The sequence below is a fragment of the Macrobrachium rosenbergii genome, chromosome 24, assembly GCF_040412425.1.
Source record: "Macrobrachium rosenbergii isolate ZJJX-2024 chromosome 24, ASM4041242v1, whole genome shotgun sequence".
Taxonomy (NCBI): Eukaryota; Metazoa; Arthropoda; class Malacostraca; order Decapoda; family Palaemonidae; genus Macrobrachium; species Macrobrachium rosenbergii.
In genome coordinates this window covers 38,045,436-38,064,749 of record NC_089764.1, presented here as the reverse complement: position 1 = coordinate 38,064,749, position 19,314 = coordinate 38,045,436, and the positions used below count along the sequence as shown (strand labels likewise).

Here is a 19,314-nt window from a genome sequence, read left to right as displayed (position 1 = left end):
TGAGGTCCTCGATAGGCATGGTGTAGGTGAGCGATCTGTTGCGTACTCCGGGAGGAGTTGGCAAAGGTAGATTTCCTGCGCATCCCGCCGCGAGTCAAGCCTGGTAGTGGAGAGATTCACGTACTATGCCGCAAGCGCCTTTGAATTGAGGCTGGCGGCTTATGGTTGCGAGGCTGATAGCACAGGCGCCCGCTATGGCGGGTGAGAGCAAGCTTAGGAGGAACTTTTAAAGTCTGCTCACCAGCTCGTCCCACGTCGCAAGAGTGCCAACCGCCGTCGCAGATTCATCCACAGAACCGCGGTTCAATTCGTCCGTGCCAGTTCACATCACAGCTCCGCCCGAGCCCACCATCTGCGCCTCATGGAACGTCAGCAAATATATAACATCCATCCAACATACGAAGTGAGATAGTCCCGCCCACCCACCCCACACCCAAGAAGATCTAGGCACAGCCCAAATGCTGTTATGGAAGGCAGAGCGAAGCTGCGCAGAGTGAGAAATTCTGGAGCAGACAGCCGCTGTGGTTGTCCGCACTGGCTCCGGGATATCTGGGGTCACCACTATAAGGTGTCAAAGAACGGCAGGCAAAAGTTACCGCCATTTTATTACAGATCCAGGTGAAGTTTATATAGCGCCGACTGACGCCGGCCCGCGAGACAATGTAATCTGATTGCACCTGAGGTCGAAACACACATGCAGTGAACGAGTACAAATTACAATACAAAACATACAGAACTTGGATGCAGTCTTGATGCCTGTGAATGAAGAAACATGTGAGGCTGGCTGGGCCGTGTGACATTTGTATAAATACGTATAAAGTAAAAATGGTTAAAATGCGTTACCTGGCACGTTTTAGGCGTGACTAATTGAGTTTGAAGAAAATGGAAGTCACCGAAGAAAACATGCTCAGCGGAGACTTAATTAATGGCGCTGGGCTGAAACACTACGCTGGCGCCGTATGTGGTGACTTACAATCTTTACAATATATATATGTGTGTGTATGGATAATACACTGTGTATAGATGAATTAAATATGCAGACATGTTATAGAAGTATGTGGAAGTGATGATACTAAAAGAAAAAAGCTAAAAGCTACACGTCGTTCTTTTGCAAGGGATGGATTGAAGACCTTGGAGAAAAATATCAGAATTTGGTCTAATTAGAAACACTGATTTTCAATGACTGGAAGCATTACAACATAGATGACGATGCAGAGTGTGTGTAATGCATTGTGGGAATAAACTAGTAAAAATGCGCCGTTTCTTTTGACGCAACGAGTTTGTACAGCATATAATGCTGTATGAACTGTCAGTCACGGCCTATGATACTTGGGTTTATAGCCTGGTGTTGCCGTATTGTTGGCGCTTCAGTGTTGTTGTGACGGACTGAAGAGGTTAGGAGGGCTGCACTTGCATGTTTGATGATTGAGTGGTGGAGATCAACATACCACCAGCCTCATTCTCCCAGCAGTCTTGAGGATCTGAGGGCGGATTGAAAAAGTGCAACAGACTGACAAAGGTCAATAGTTTCTTTACAGGAAACTAAATTGTAAAAATGAGTGACTCAAAAGAGTTGTTTAGAAAATATTGAATTAAAATTAAAATTATGTAACAATTGAAAAAGCAAAGTAAATGAGAGTATGGTTGATTTAGACTCAGCTTTTCTAGCAAAACACAATAATCAGTTATAGAAAGGAAATATAAGAACTAATGATAAGACATATAAAGAAATCCAAATCAAATAAAAAAGCAGAGTAAAGAGGAATAATTGGAAAGTGTGACAAAAATATATGTATATGAAGACTTGTATGGGGTAGTGCAGCTGCACACCTCATGCAGTGCACTGTAGGTATTCCTAAGGATTTTTGCAGCCTGCCTCCTCCTTAGGCCCCTAGCTGCTATAACCCTTTCGTTCCTTTGACTGTACCTTTTTCTCATATTCTCTCTTCCATCTTACTTTCTTCCTTTTCTTTACCAATTATTTCATAGTGCTTCAACTGCTTTTGTGAGGTTTTCTTCCTGTTGCACCTTCAAAGCTGTCATTCTCAGTCATTTGTGCATTGAATGACCATAGGCACTAAAGTGCTTGGCCTTTGGCCTCAATTTTATATTCTAATCTAATAAGTAAGAGAAGAAACTCGCTGTAACTGGTACAACAGCAAGATCTCCTTAGAACTCTTGTTCTAAATGGCAGAAGAAGAGTAATGAGGAAAGGAACTAAACATTCAGAAAGTAGATAATCTGGAAATCTAAAGCATTTACTAACCTATAAGAAATATTAGAAACATCAGACTGGACTGAAATATTAGTGGCTATTTCTCCATTTAATAGATATTGTTAGATGTTAAATATATAGAAATTATCTATTAAAGAATATGATATAATAGAGAAACAGTCTTAATTTAAGCCCAGCCAAAGGAAAAAACAGATCTTGAAAGAGAATTTGCAGCCATATCAGAAGATAAGGATGAAGTAATGGCTAAAATCTCACGTTTTGATAGATATTGATAGGTTTCAAATAGAAAATATGAAAGATCTACTATAAAATATGACATAATAAAAATAATTCTTAATAAGTCATTGAAAGGAGGAAGAGAGCTGCTGGCAAAGGGTGGATCTCTCGATTACTACTACAACAACGTAAATAATCCAACGCTGCTTCTCATTCGCAAGTATAGCTAAAACTCGAGACCCTGTTATTATTTTATCATTTTTACTGAATTTGTCCAATTTTCATGAATTTTATAAACGGAAATAGAAAATTTAAGGTCGATTTTTTATATTTCTTGATGATATATTTTCTTGTCCCAAAGTGGTGGTGTGAGGGAGACTAGCGACCGTCTTATGGCGTCGATTATTATTGATATATTGAATCATTTAGACAATTTACAACCGTATTAATGTACACACACACACACACACACATATATATATATATATATATATATATATATATATATATATATATATATATATATATAAATATATACACACATTATATACATGTTTAGAAAGAGCTGTTCCGTGTCCATGTCTGTATCTGCCCAGAAGTTTCCTCTCTCTCTCTCTCTCTCTCTCTCTCTCTCTTCAGTTTAATGTCGTTGCACCATGAATTGTGGGACCATTTTGGACCTCCTACTAGCCTTGATGGGTGGCGTGACATCAGTCATTTCCCTGGTGGTGAGGGGGTCCAGTGCCCACCAGCCAGGTGGAGGATACAGCTCCTAAGTCTGATTTGGTTACGTTGAGTCAGGTTTGCTGTTAAGTTATGTTGGGTTAGGTCAGGTTAGGTTATGTTGGGTCAAGCCAGGTTAGGTTATGGTGGGTCAGGTTAGTTATGTTAGGTCAGGTTGAAGAAGGTCAGATAGGTTAGGTTACGATAGGCTGTGTCATAAGAAATAACGAAAATGGAATAATCCAGTCTTGACCACCAGTCATTACCCAAACTCTGCCTTTTTAAAACAAAAAAACATTACACATGAATCAGTACTAAGAAAGTTCAGAGTTGAAGAACTTTTTTCATTTTTAAATGATATCGTATCAAAAACTGGCCTGCGCCCAATTACTGATGGTTGACCAAGTGCCATACCCCAGGCTAGGCTAGGTACCAGTATGTACTGTAACATGTAAAGTAATAAAACTGTTCCAGATATAATAAAACATTTTCAAATGCTGTTATATCTGTTAATACAAACTTAAGAAAACTGCCTAAGTTACGTCAGCAGTTTGTAAACAAACCAGAGCTCCCTCTGGTGGCCTTTGCAGTAAGGCCATATAAACAGTGTTTATGTTCAGTATTATTTTATGGTAAATTCCATACAAAGCCTACCTGATTAGTGTAAACAAAATCACTTTAGAATGTCTTTCAATAAACTGGGCTTAACTGTTTGTAGGAACAATGCCAACTAGCTGCATGACTAAAACACTTTTGTTCACAAACATCGTGAGATCCATCAGGTCTGATTCTGGTTTGTTATTTCCGAATCAATGTAAATTCTTACTTCCGAAATTTCACATCGAAATCTGATAATGTTGAGTTCTGGTATGGTCGAGGCCCAGGTTCTACTGTATATACTATTTATGACTGGGAAGAGGAGAAGGGCTATCTGACTCAAAGGTCAGTCGCCCCAGTTATGATTGTTGGTCCTGGGTGAAGGAAGACTTGGGGGTAGGGTGGGTGAGGGCAGTTAAATGGATTAAATGACCTTGAAATGGTCACAAATATTGAAAAACCCAACGTGAGTCATTCAGGTGAGGTCAGGTCAAGGGAGGGTTAGCTATCGTGTTGTGTCTATTTGTTTGGTGATTTTAATTTGAGGATGTCCTAGTATTATTATTACTATAATTGGTAGAACTGTGGAGCAGCCCGCATCGGGTATTACTCTTGAAATGGACTTTTCTATAGAATTTGGTTTGTTGTCAAGAACTGACTGTTATTTTTTGTTATCGACTGTAATTAACCTGTAATTAACCTCAGAATTGATATGTAATTGTGTGCTGTTGGAGATTTTGAGCAAAAACCAAACTTATGACCCCAGGTCTGCAGAGCAAAGATGGAAAGGTAATACTGTACTACAGAATAGGTGGCACATGTTGTTCTTCTGTGCCCAGTCTCACCTAGGGGCACCCAGGGGCTCACCCCCAGTTCAGGCCAGAGCTCAGCACCCTAGGATAGGTTAGGTTGAGGAAGGTCAGGCTAGGAGGAGCCACTGTTGAAATGTTGGACTTTCACTTGAGGAGGCCACAACCAGGGAAGTAAGTCTGAATACAGCAAGTCTTCCGTGCCTCGACCGATTGAACTCCCTGCCTATGAACTTGGTGAGAATGCTGAGTGCCGATGGCATGCTGATAAGAAGGGAGGGGGAGGTGGAAGATGTGGGTGACTGGTATGATTTTCAGTCAGTAATCTTGGGCAAGTTGGCCATTCTGATACAATTCGGTTTTTACATCCATGGAAAAAACACAGGGAAGCCTAATAATCATGTAATCTGGTGTTTTTTGTTTATTTGTTAGCTTATGCTTGTACTGTACATACACAATGTTCTTTGCACATACATACGCCTAGACTCCTCTAAACACGTAAGGTATGACACGCTTCAGTTCAGAGGTTCGTAAGATTTTGCAAAATATGAAAGAATTTCAGAGAAATAAAAATTAAGCCACAAAATATAAATATTCTTAGGAAAATACAGACCATCACTTTTCCAGTAGGATTATTCCTCATCATGAGTATGCAGAGGAATAATCCTACCTGGGTTTGTATACTTATGAAAAGTACAAATTGCTTAAAAAGTCTGTTATATAATGGTCAAAATCAAATTGTTCCTACGCTAATCCTGTGTTCTTTACGTAGGCTTGAGCTTGTGAATGCGAGCTGGAACAGCAGTTTAACTTTAAGACAAGGTCGTCAACTGTCGACAGGCAGGGGGACGTTCCACCACCTGTCACTATGCACTCCACTCTGCTTCTGGCCACTGTTGTGTTTTGATCTGTATACACTCTCTACCCAATTTGCTCTTTGCTCTCGTTTTCACTCTCTCTTAGGATTCCTTAGTTTTTCATGTGATTGTTGATGAGTTTTGTCTAATAAATACATTTTTGTTCATGCACAAATACAAACCTATGGTCTTTGCATAGGATTTTGCTTACAAATGTGAGCTGGAATGGCCATTCAGTTTCAAACAAGGTTGTTAGCTACCAGTGGAAGGGGTAAGCAATCCAGTTTGCTTTCGTGTAAAGGCATCTCTACACTTCTCTACCCGACTGCTATTCGCTTTCCTTTTGCTGTTGTTTCTTGTGTATATGAGTGTGTATATTTGTTTGCTAATACATTTATTATGCAAACCCATGACTTGCAACATCCTAGGGAGAGGAAACCTTTTATTATAAGGCATTGCCCACGTAAGAAGAAACCTTGTAATTGGTTCCTCTCCTTGTTAGAAATACACCCTTATACTTTGTGTACATCGTGCAGGAAGCATGACTGTAACCAGGCTAGCCTGTGTAGTGAGTGTCGAGTCTGGCCTTCTGAACGGTGGGTGAAGTTTGCTCTGAAAAAGAAGAGAGAGAAAGTTTCTCCTGCTGTTGCTACTCCTAAGGAAGCAGTTTCTCCTTCATTGTCTCCTGCTGCATCATCAGTATAGAGCCAGCGTAGAGGATCCGTTGACCGTTTTGACTACTCTGTGGCGGTGTCCATTCGCTCAGAGGGAGTTGTCCATGGGAAGACACTCCCCCTTGGGGCGAAGGGAGATGGCCTCACCTAATCCAACTTGTCTTGCAGGTGTTGTGGAGCCCAAGGGGCTTGGGGAGTTATGGCCATCCCTAGGCCTCCTGGGATACCCGAATGTTGAGAGATTGATCTCCCACTTGAAGGCCTCCAAAGGCCTTCCAGTAACTGCTTCCACTGTAACAGTCACTACTAATGCGGTTACGGTGTCTTCCAGCTTCAGGGCCACCTTTACGTCTGATAACACAGCACATGCCTCTGGTACTGTGCCCTCAGATGTTACCCTCTGTGTTTTCATCTCTTGATGACATTTTCCTACTTACCCTGCTGTCCAAGGCCTGCTGCGACCGGAAGAAGAAGTCGAAGAAGAGGAATCGGGAGTCATTGTTATTATCTTCATCTTCATTTCCATCTTCATCGTGTGCTGTCACTTCCTCCCCTTCTTCTTCTAAAGCTAGTGAGCGGAGTAAGAAGAAGGCTGCCTCTCCCAGCCGTAAGAAGTTCCATAGGGCTTCTCCTTCTTCCATGGACAAAGCTACGGGGTTTCTCGCTTCCAATACACCCAGTACTGCAGCTCCCACTGCCGATGGCACCAGAGCAACCACTGCTGGGTCACTGGGTGTCCCATGGACACCGGGCCGGTACACCAGTACTGTTTCTGGGAAGTCGCCTTATATTATTCTATTATGAATCAGAAGATGAAACCTATTCATATGGAACAAGCCCACAGGGGCCATTGACTTGAAATTCAAGCTTCAAAAAGAATATGGTGTTCATTAGGAAGAAGTAAGGAGAGGTAAAGGGAAATACTGTACAGAAAGAAGAGAAAAAGAAAAAATAAACAAATAAATTAACAAATAGATAAAAATATATTGAAATGAAAGGGGAATAGTGTTAGGGTAGTAATGCATTGCACCTTCACTTGAACTTCTGAAATTCCAGTTTCACGGCATCCTCTGGGAGGCTGTTTCACAGTCCAACAGGCTGGTAAGGGTCCCCGGCCAACAGACCTGTGCCCAGCTATTTTTCAGTTCGAGCTGGAAATGGTTATTGAAAATTAGTATCAAAAGTTGTCACTTTTTCCTTCAGCTGTGATCAAGTTAAGACACATTTCCACCCTCTGTCTGTCTGTCTGGACATCTTCAAGACAACTTTTATTCATGATCTACTTTAACAGTTTTTCTGTCAGCCTTTCTTCCAACATCTTTCCCAATATTTTTGCAAAATGCTCAAGTAATTTATTCCTCGTATGATTTTCACAATACGGTGCATCCACTTTTCCTTTGAATACCATTACTTTAAGGTTCTGCTCCTTATGGTAATGATACACAAATGGAAATGCAGCCTACCTATTTGCTCCATGTGCTTGTACACATCTGTGTCCCTACGATGCAGCTTCTTGTGACAATATTCAATTTCATGCTGCTTCATCCCGAAGACTCATGACCCATTGCTAGCGTTTTGAAGTGCCCCTGTCTAGGCGTCCTTTCTTTGGGGCAAGGAAGCCCTTCGTTACCTTTGCCTTCATGAGTGGGTATTTCACAGATGTACTTTGCCCAGGAATGCCTAGACCACAGTCGCATTAAGTAGACCTTTATCGTCCATATGGATTTGTATCTCTCGAGAACATGTGCACATCACATTTTCTGGCGCATCTTGTTCCTAACAACTGAAGATCTGTGCTTTTTGTATTCAGACGCTGTCTGTGCTGGATTGCTGCCCTTTCTTGTATGCTACCATTTGTGCGCACATTCTGAACCAGTAACAACATCCCCAGCACGCGTCTATCAGTCTCATCCAGATAAGGGTAGTGGGCGTGCTTCCAATCCGAGGCTGACGTTTGGTACAACTCAGTCTCTCCTTGGGGTAGCTATGCGTAACTTGGCATATACCCTGTGCCTCGGGTACTGGACTGAGCAGACTCCTCCCAGAATCTGCAACGGTGTTCATCCCTGACCGTTGTCCCGTCAGTGATGATATTCACCCAAGTTTAGACATGGGAGTAGTGACTAGGCTAGGCAAGGTTATGCTACCAAAGGTGTACCCTAAACTTTCTATGCTCTCTCTCTCTCTCTCTCTCTCTCTCTCTCTCTCTCTCTCTCTCTCTCTCTCTCTCTCTCTCTCTCTCTCTCTCTCATATACATTTTTCAGTATGGTACCTTACGAAAGTATTGTAATGTAAACATTTACCAAATTAGACATATCAGTGGTCATTTGTCTTGAGGGGTTACTGCACCACGGCAGTGCTTGAGAATGGCCTTATGTCAGCACTCGCAGGTGTAGGAAGAGGAGTTGTGTCATCAGGGGTCAAGTTAGGTCAAATGAAGCGTCCTGCTATTGCTTGACACGAGAACTAAGCGAGGGATGTGGCATTGGAACAAGGTGGTAGATGGGGCAAGTGGGTGACCCCATAGCCATGAATCTGGGTCCATTTTTGGGGGAGGGACCCTAAGGAACCCTCACGCCTACTCTTGATGGAAGGATGACCACTGTGGAAGTTTGATTTTGTTGGCCCTTGCAAAAGGGTATTATTCTATAGGGTTCTTTGCAGTGTCCCTTTGGCCCCTAGCTGCAACCCCTTCCATTCCTTTTACTGTAGCTCTGTTCATATTCTCTTTTTTCCATCTTACTTTCCTCAACCCTCTCCTGACAGTTCTTGCATAATGCAGTGGTGAAAGGTTTTTCCTCCTCCTGTTACACCTTTCAAACCTTTCTGCTCTCACTTTCCCTCCTCATAGGTCCCAGTGCTTGGCCTTTGGCAGAAGTTCTGTCTGTATTCCTTTTCCCTGAAAGACTTTGGGTTTGTATATCTAGAAGAAATACAAAGTATCTTCAATTTGCACATTTTAATGTATACTGTTTCCTGTTTCTTTTACAGATGTGTGCTTGTAAGTGTTCCTACATGCAGTTGCAAGTTGTAGGTCCTTTGAAAGTGCTTTGGAGTCACCTGCTGCCTGTGTAGGATGCATTGACCTCTACTGGACACATGCCATGAGTTGTCTGCTGTCATGTTACTTTTTGGGTGAGTGTTGAAACAATTTTATGTACGTAAACTATGAACTAATGTAGAGAGAGAGAGAGATCATACTCTTGACCAGATACGTACGTGACTTATATTACCCACAGTGCCGCCCTCTCTTAACTTCTCGACTTCTTCACGTTCTGGAAATGCTTGTCCCTGCGAAGCCGAGATCCAAGTCAAGGCAGAAAGAAATGAAGAGGTTCTGATGCCCGGCTGAGATTCGATCTCAGGTCCAGGTATGTAATGAGGTAACAATCATTTCCTCGTTGTGGTGACAAGCTCTTCCAAAATGTGAAGAAATCGAGAAGTTAAGTGGGCATTGTGGGTAACAGAAGTCACTTATGTTTAGCCAAATGGACACTTATCATTTTTCCTTTGTGTTTCTCTTTTATATTATATGTTTGTTAATGCATTTGTGGCAAAAAGTGACAGATATTTTTAGTACTTTTCATATGTTTTTCATTTGTACAAACTGCACCATCCACAATCTTTGATTTTTACTCCGTTTTGCTAATTTTATTTTCCCTCAACCCAAAATTTATTACTTGAAAAAGACAGTGCCCCTCACGTGGTGCACTGTCAGCATAACTAAAAGGGTGTTTGCAGCATCACTTTGGCCCTGAGGCACACCCACTGGAGGCACCAAACATCATTATAGCTTGTGTCTGGTGAAACAAGGGGATGAGACTACAAACTACAAACTACAAACGAGAAGAGTTAATAATGGTGTATGTAGGGAAAAGGAAGGATGCGTCAGTGCGAGAGACGTTTCAGATTCCTGTGCTGGAAGAACAATTCTCAAGGAAATGGTGCAAAGAACTTGAAATAATCAAAATTAAGGGATGACCAGACAAAGGATATTGGCAGACTGTGCTTTGTTAAAAGAAAAAATATAAATTAATAAGCATGAATAATCATGTACAGGAATTGGAAGAACTGTTCCCATATGATCTCTTGTGTCTATGGAAGCACTCTTTTCTATCTTAAAGAAAGGATTTGTAGTCTAGACTCTGCAGATGCTGGTAGGCTGCTCTTGCTAGTGACCATCAACAGGGAAGGATATTTCCCTGCACCACTGTTTGTCACTTGCCTGTGGCTGAACCAAGAGCAACAGCTACATGGGATCTGAGCAGAAAGGCTTAAAGTACCAAGGGAAGCAGTTGCTCGCCCAAAGGGAAACCTAGACCAAGTCCATCCCTGATTACTATTGGTTATGTAAACACACTCAAGTTCGTTAATACCCTTGGTTGGAGTACATATTTCCAAACTGGCTTTGAAGCTGGGAATGAATTGTAATTTGTTCCTATACAAATGCAAAGCTTTGTTCTTTACATAGGAATTTTAGCTTGAGATGCAAGCCGGAATGGCCATGCAAACTTATTGACAAGGTAGTCAACTACCGACAGGTGGGGGGAGCCCCCCCACTTGTCAGTCTCCACCCAACTTTGCTTCCAGCCGTTGTCAACCCCAGACGTCCCTCATGAGACTCTGCTCAACTTTTGCTGTTTGAACGCTTATTGATGAAACTTGAGTACGGGCAGTACCCAGGTTACGTCAGGGGTTTCCGTTCCGACGCTGTGCTGTAACCTGGAAAACGACGTGAGACCAGAACGTCGCAAAGGAGAACATATAAAAATTAGAGATAAAGTGATGAAAGCCTCAGCTTTAATCCTCTGGGTGTACAGTACTGTACAGTATTTTACTAGCATTCTGATGTGGTGTGCATCCGAAAACCTCCAAATTTTGACTTTATATTGTAGCTGTTTTTATGTAATTATACTGTTCCTAATATTGTACAGTAGCTATATGTACTTTTACTGTTCCTTATACTGTAGCTGTACGTACTTTTAATCTTCTTTACATTGTACCTATATGTACTTTTACTGTTCCGTCGCATCATCAGATGGCGAAGTAACCTCGGAACATCCGCTGTAACCCGGAACCAATTTTTGTATGAATAGTATATTTGAAAAGCAACATAAACCAGGAATGACATAACCTGAGTCTGATGCAACCCGAGGACTGCCTGTGTTCATTTTCCTTTTTTGGTTGCTGACAATGTGTTTGTATTGGTTTCCCAAACCCATCAGTCAAATAAGTCTTCATGTAGGGAATCAAGTTTGTGTATTCCTTGCCTCTGCGAATACTGTTTTCAACTTCTGGCAGTTACACAACAGCTGTTCATTCTCCAACATACAGTACTTGCTAATGAATTGACCCTTCAGGTATGGTAGATTGAACCCTTGGCAGTTCCTTGACAGTAGGGTTGCCTTAGTTAAGGCAATCCTGCTGTCACAGCCTTCCTTTGGATTCATTGGAATAGGCTAGGTAGCCTCATTCCTCCGATTTCTGCGACTTTGTCTTTGCGATTTCCGACTGCTGCAGACGAGGTGAGTTTCAGCAGTGGTGGAAGGAGGTAGAGACATTCTCCTTTCCTTCATCGCCTTCATCTACATTGTGCTTTTGAACCTCACTTCTGCGAGTTGAGAAGGCTTATTAAGCTTCTTGTTGTGTGTCTTTGCCTTTGGGGTGGGTGGGGAGACTCGATCACCATTGGTGATTGATTCCCCAGGCAGTGCTGGCACTGAGTGCCTCTCCCTTAGACTTGAGGTTCTCTTTGTCTTGTCACTGTAAGCTTTGGAGCTTGCTTCGAGTCGAATTCTCTTCTCTCTGAGAGAAGTAGTCCGTCGATCCCTCGTGCGGCTCGTTCGCTCCTCACTTTCCCTGTCGACTTACTGGGTTGATGGTCAGCAACAAGTTTGGATTGTTCTTCCTGCTTCTCAATACAGTCCTTTGGGATCGCACTGAGGGGGTTTTTGGATGACTCATCACGGACCGTTGGCTTTCATTACCAGGCGTATAGGTCAGGTTAGGTTTGCTGATGATCCACAAGTGTTCTCCCTATCTTTCCTTGGTCGGGCAACCGGGGTGATAGGGAAACACTTCTGTTCCTCCCCAACGGTCTTTCGGGATCGCACAGGGAAGGGTTTGCGCAGCCTGTTTGTACTGCTGTCATTCCTGAATTCTTGGTTTTTAATAGAGTTTTTGGAGAGCCATGAGCTACTGTTCCTGGTTCTTCCATGGCTGGATGGCCGTAGTGACCAGGTAAACTTTAAGCTGTCTGTCCCCGGCTCTTTGGGGCCATTAGAGAGGGGTTAGCACGACCTGGCCATGCGGCTCGGACACTATCAATGGCTCCAATCTTTGGATTGGGTTGTTCAATAGTGAAGGTTTTTGTGGAGTTCTCCATCACCTCTGATCTTCCTCTTTCGATACTTTCAAGGGGAAGGAGAAGAGGGCTACTACTTTTGACTATCACTGCAGGAAGTCTTGATAGGCGTACAGCATTTGATCCTTTTATGAGGAAGAGGACTGAATGCCTCACGTAGCCCTTGGTTTTCCACACAGGTGCAACTGTTGCTCTGGGGCTGGCCAATGCTCAGCTTTGCTCTCTCAGAAGAAGGTCTTTTGTCGGGACTTTCTATCACCATCCTCAAGGCTAACTTGAAAGAGTCTACATTGGTTGCAACTGATACTCTTTTGTAAGGGGTAAACTGGATGTTTTTAGAGACTGATTTTTCGTGGCAAAGTTGTTGCAGTGTAGGCTATAGGACAACCTGCTTTGGACTCTTACCCCTTACACAACCAAGGGGGTGAACACCTGGGTTGCTGGTTTATGGCAGCAACGAGTCTTTTTCTAAGGATGCTTAGGGAGGGTGCACACAAGTTCCTGTTAATTCAGGTGCAACTTGCTTAAGGTTGTGACCATTCTTTTGGTCCTTGTAGAGGTGGGTTCTGAGAACCTCCTTCCTCCTCCTCCTCTCATGACCTAGTCTCATGAAGCTGTGTCTTCAGGTGACTGAGACTATGACATGGGAATGCCAGCTAGTTTCCCCAGAGGTGCTTTCATGGTCAGATACATCCAGTGAGGGGTAGGAGACACTTCTGTGCATTGCTGAGCGTGGCGAGTCTCTCTTTAGAGGTGAGGACTAGACCCTTCCAACACCAGCTCGACAGTTGGATACAGGCAACAGCGACATTGGTCCCTGATCACCTGTGTGACGAAGAAGTTGCCAAGATTCCAGTTTCTGAGCTTATGCCTGGCTACCATTTGGCACAGCTGGTAGCTCTGGATCTCTCTTCTCCATGCTTACTTCTGTTTAAGCTTAGAGAAAAGGTTCTTTCCTGGAAGGCAACTTTGAACCGTACATCTTTATCGCCATTTCACCTTTTCAGCACAGTCAGCAGCAGGTTGCTCTCTCCTGTTTCCATGGTGAAGTCTTGGACTCCCCATGTGTCTGTGCCAAGTAATTTCCAGACCTGCTAACACTATGGCTAGAGGTCCTGAAGAGAGATTCATTTCTAGTTAACCTCAGATTCAGCCATCTTGGCTCTCGTATATTGGCACTCAGGAGGACGGAATCTGTTTGCTTGGGATTTCCCCAGATTTTGTAACAAGATAAAGAAGATTCAGTCATGAACCTGTCTCATTGTCCTCTTTGAAGAACCTCAGTAGGGACTTTTGCAGGACATTACTGAGTTGGTTGAGTGCTGCAGTACTACCTTGAAGTTAGTACTCGACATCGCAGGTTTGGATGTCGACAGCTCTTCGGTTACTACTAACAGAGCTAAGGAAGGTGTCTATAATGAACTTCTTTCTGGCTCGGCAAGTCAATCTGGGCGTCTTCTCTTCCAGAACTATTACTGGGCCTTTTGTCAAAAAGAATACAACAAGAAATCACTCTTAAAAGGTTATTGAAGAAATCATGATACAGGAACCAAGAAAAATGATAATGGTGAAGATGTACCCTGAGGGATATACGCAATGATTTGGAATGCAAAACCACCAGTAAACAGACGATCATTAGGTGGACGTCATTATTTCAGCGAGCACTTGAGGCATGAAGCTTCACTTAACATCCATGTTACAGGTTTCATGACAGCAAGATTATGCCCATCAGAGAGGAGAGGAGTCTTGTGAGACACACGACAGAATGAGCGAAGCAGTTCCAGTAAACTGTTGGTTTACAGACACTGTGTGTGTGGACAACGGGTCATCTGGAAGACTTGGGAATGAGAGTGTCAGGAAATCAGAGCCTTAATATGGGCTCAATATGATTGATGTGTTTGCTATAAACAATAAATTAAAAGCTCCAGATTTATATAAAATTTTTCTAATGATCTTTTACCTTCTCGTATTCCAGACTTTCCGTGATGGAAGAAGTCATTGGTTTACGTTGTCGAGGTTTTGGGAATGAATGGTCGTCCAGCGATGAATGTAAGTCAAGTTCCTGTGAGGTGTTGAATAAGTTCCTAAAATAGATTAAAATTTAGATATCAGATTTGTGTATTGGTGAAAGGAGGAAAGGGAGAAAATAAAATAAAAAACAAATAAGAGTGATAGAAAAAGTGAATAACAATAGAAGAAAGTGAAAAAGTAGGTGATCCAGTACATAAAAAATGACGTTGAAGGACCAAAGGCTAAAATGAGCATCTTGGAATATCAGTTGAAGAGCGAGACAGAGGACGCAGTGTCCCCGTCTCTGGTCAAGAATGAAAATGGAGTTTTAGTGGGCAGTGATGCCCCAGCCAGCTGTACCTCTGTCTCTTTGGATGCTATGATGGAAATGAAGGCGGAAATGAAGACGGAAGTGGAGGTGTGTTATGAGTCTGATGGTGACATGAAGTATCGCTGTGAGGATGATGAAAGTGATTCGCTGCCTGTCAGAAAGGAAGTCGACAAGGGGAAGACCTTATTGACCCACATGGAGATCCACAGGGGGGAGAGGGCCTTCGCCTGCAATGACTGTGGGAAGTCGTTCTCCCATAAATCAGCTCTCAAGACCCACATGGCAATCCACACGGGGGAGAGGCCTTTCGTGTGCAAGGACTGTGGGAAGTCGTTCTCTCAGAAATCGCATCTGAAGACCCACATGGTGATCCACACAGGGGAGAGGCCCTTTGCCTGCAATGACTGTGGGAAGTCATTCTCCCAGAAATCACATTTGGAGGCCCACATGGTGAGCCACACAGGGGAGAGGCCCTTTGTGTGCAAGGACTGTGGGAAATCGTTCTCCCAGAAATTTCGTCTCAAGACCCATATGGTGATCCACACAGGGGAGAGGCCATTCGTGTGTAAGGACTGTGGGAAGTCGTACTCCCACAAATCAAATCTGGATACCCACATGGTGATCCACACAGGGGAGGGCCTTTGCCTGCAATGACTGTGGGAAGTCATTCTCCCAGAAATCACATCTGAAGGCCCACATGGTGAGCCACACAGGGAGAGGCCCTTTGTGTGCAAGGACTGTGAAATCGTTCTCCCAGAAATCGAGTCTCAAGAAACATATGGTGATCCACACGAGAGAGAGGCCCTTTGTGTGCAATGACTGTGGGAAGTCATTCTCCCAGAAATCACATCTGGAGACTCACATGGTGATCCACACAGGGGAGGGCCTTCACCTGCAATGACTGTGGGAAATCATTCTCCCATAAGTCGAGTCTCCAGACCCATGGTGATCCACACGGAGAGGCCCTACGTGTGCAATGATTGTGGAAGTCATTCTCCCAGAAACCACATCTGCGGACCCACATGGCAATCCACACAGGGAGAGGGCCTTCACCTGCAATGACTGTGGGAAGTCGTTCTCCCATAAGTCGAGTCTCAAGACCCACATGGTGAGCCACACGAGAGAGAGGCCCTATGTGTGCAAAGACTGTGGGAATTCGTTCTCCAGAAATCGAGTCTCAAGAAACACATGGCGATCCACACAGGAGAGAGGCCCTACGTTTGCGAAGACTGTGGGAAGTCGTTCTCCCAGAAATGGTGTCTGAAGACCCCATGGCACTCCACACGGGGAGAGGGCCTTCACCTGCAATGACTGTGGGAAGTCATTCTCTCAGAAATCAAATCTGAAGACCCCATGGCAATCCACACAGGGGAGAGGTCTTTCGTGTGTAAGGACTGGGAAATCGTTCTCCCAGAAATCAAATCTGAAGACCCACATGGAGATCCAGATGGGGAGAGGCCCTTTGTATGCAAGGACTGTGGGAAATCGTTCTCCCTAAAAATTGAATCTGAAGAAACACATGGTGAGCCACACGGGGGAGAGGGCCTTCCTGTTTAAGGACTGTGGGAAGTTGTTCTCCCAGAAATCACATCTGGAGACCCACATGGTGATCCACACAGGGGAGAGGGCCTTTGTGTGTAAGGACTGTGGGAAATCGCTCTCCCAGAAATCAAGTCTGAAGACCCGCATGGTGATCCACATAGGGGGGAGGGCCTTCCTGTGTAAGGACTGTGGGAAGTGGTTCTCCAGTAAATCAAATCTGAGAACCCACATGAGGACCCATTTTAGGGAGAAGCTATTTTTTGAGCGAAGGGTGTGGGAAAGCGTTTTCCTGGAGGAACAGCCTGGAACGACATTCCTTGGCTCACACAGGTGAGAAGCCCTTCAGGTGCACTGACTGAGGGAATTTGTTGTTACAGAAGTCATGTCTGAAGGTCCACATGGAAGAGAGGCCATTCGTCTGCAAGGACTGCAATGCCTCATTCTTTTTGGATCCACTGATGGAAATCAAGCCAGAAGTGTGTATAAGTGTGTTATGAGACAATTGCTCTGAGGATTTTATGTCAGTAATTGGAGGCAAAGATGATTGGCTTGCGTCAGAAAGGAAGAAGTCAATAAGGAGAAGCCCTTCGTGTGGAGAGAATATGGGAAAGCCTTATCCCGGAGTGTTATGAACCCATATTGGGTTCATCAGGTTCTTTAAATTAAAAATATCAGGACAGGAATGACTGGCAGAAATTGAGGCAGACAAAGGAGGAAGGAGCAAACTAAAATCAAAGTGGTAACCTCAATACTAATTTATATATTTACAAAATTTAAACGTTTATACAGTTGTACAAATGAGTCAGGCTCATCAATATTTACACAAATGAGTCAGTAGCAAAATTGACTTGAAAACTATATAATAAACAAAATTCAGTACAAACATGAGTCAACAAGTGAAAAGAAATATTTTAACATCAGTAATTGACCAAAATCCATAAACATTACCAGAGCAGCATAAGTATTATGACAAACAGGAATTTATATTAACAGAGTCAGTAAATTCATAATAATGAAGCAGCAGCACAAATAAACTGGTCAGTACAACAAATAATTAAACTTAGTAATCAACATAAACATGAGTAACCCAATGTAATGGAAATGACCAGCACAAAAATTACACCAGTCAGACAAAATAAAACAAACAAAATAGTTCAATAAACTATCTAATCAGCAAATGTAAATGTAAAGTCATAAACATTAAACAGTCAAACATTATGTTAAACAGGAGGCAGAAAAATACTTCAAATATGACCCCAGAGCACAAATCTGAAATTTGAAGAGGTGAACATCGAACATAAGCAAGTCCACCATACTGGGACCAGAACACCCAAATGCAGCAAACATCCAAGACAGGTTGGACCACAGACAAAGTCATTCTCCACCACAAGCAAATTCGCCATACTTGGACCAGAACACTCAAATACAGCAAACATCCAAAACAGGTTGAACTGCAAAGTGAAGTCACGCTCCAAACAACGAGGTCATACTCCACACGATGAGACACCAATCCATCCCGTACTCCAGGTAACTAATACCTGAAGCTACTCCGATTGGCCCTCAGGTAGGCATACCTAAGGCTCTGCTGCTGAAAGACTGATCTTAACTCTGTGCTGGCTTGCTACTGACTGCCTATCGTCACACAACACTTTCGATGGATGACACCTCACCTGCCAACGTGGCATAACCAGGACATATAAAAACACAAACTAAGAAAGTGGTACAAGGCTGCGGAGGCTCTTTCTCAAAGGAAGTCTGCGTGTGAGTGCACGTGGATACAAAAATAGGTATATTCTCATAACACACACAAGATCAAAGGGAAAATGAACTGGCTCACGTTAAATTGCTGCTGCAGGGAAGTCCTCCAGCGGGGTGGGAGCTTAGGAATGCCAGGAACACAGACCGAGGAGAATTCTTACTCACGATCGTCCGTCTGAAGCGATATGAGGACCTGAGTTACAAATCTAATGCTGGAATTTGGGGAATGAATTGCTCGGGTGTGCGCTGGCGCCAAGGACTTCCCGAGTGTTACTTGTGACTCAGAGCAAGGAGGCGAGTAACCGTGGGCGGGACTGAACCAAGAAGCATCAGGAATACCAGTTATAGGCCCAGAAGTTTAATAAATGCACAAGGGCCAAGCGTGTGTGACTACGCCTTCGTTCGTGCTACCACATTGTAGGCGTAAGGCGGCGTGCGGCGATCCAGCGGCGTCTTCTGCCAGAAGATCCCCGCATTGATAAGTCAACAAGGGCCTCCCTCACGAGAGCTGCTTTTTCAAGTCGTAGGTTGGGCGGAAAAGGGCGCCCTTGCGATGATGAAGGCGCCAGTTGAGTTCCGCTGCAGCTTTGGACTTGCAATCCCCACTTGCAATCTTTGATGGCCACGTGGGTGAGAGTGCCAGACAAGGGCTGTTAACTTCCGCGTGTGGCGGCGAGAAGGCGGGGCAAGGTCTGCGCTCGTGACCTCTTGGCTTAAGCACTACTTAACTGTGTGTGAGGACGTGCTTCTGGCACCCTGACCTTTTATTGCTTCTGGACAGGGGTAGAGGGCGCTATGTCCTTACCAGGTCACGCGTCTTTATCAAAGAAAACGGCTGATCGTCCTGCCCGGTCCCTCTCCTGTACCAAAGGCGCAAGCCAGTTTATTTGCCCCAGGCGAAGTGCAAATCTTTTGGCGTCTCTTATAACCCGCTCACTGGTTGAAACTGCCCGAAACAGAATCCACTACCTCTCACAGGTTCAAAATAGACAGAAATTTCTCTATCGGCCCGAGCAAAGCAGAAAAGGCGGGCCTTTCATGTCGTGTTTTGGCGCTAATCTTCTCAGCTCCCGGGCAGATGATATTCACACCTTTTAGCGGTCGCGAATATCGATAACAGCAAAATGGCCGAAGAAAAACGTTCGACTTTACTCTATCTTCTGCTTTGCTACAACTGTTACTTTACTTTATTTGCA

At 43.7% G+C, this 19,314-nt stretch overlaps 1 protein-coding gene across 3 annotated transcripts in view; it reads left to right on the top strand.

Annotated features, from left to right (window-relative positions):
- The first annotated feature begins 8,671 nt into the window (after positions 1-8,671).
- The window catches only part of LOC136852034 (gastrula zinc finger protein XlCGF8.2DB-like), a 62,845-nt gene continuing 52,202 nt past the window's right edge, over positions 8,672-19,314 (top strand). For 2 of the 3 annotated variants that reach the window (XM_067126514.1, XM_067126513.1), the window contains exon 1: positions 8,684-9,248. Coding sequence is in view for 1 of the 3 variants with exons in the window: in XM_067126515.1 (XP_066982616.1) it covers positions 9,235-9,248 (14 nt within the window). In the remaining 2 variants the exon portion in view is untranslated. Of the gene's footprint in view, positions 9,249-19,314 lie in introns of all 3 variants that reach the window. The other variant, XM_067126515.1, reaches the window with a different exon arrangement.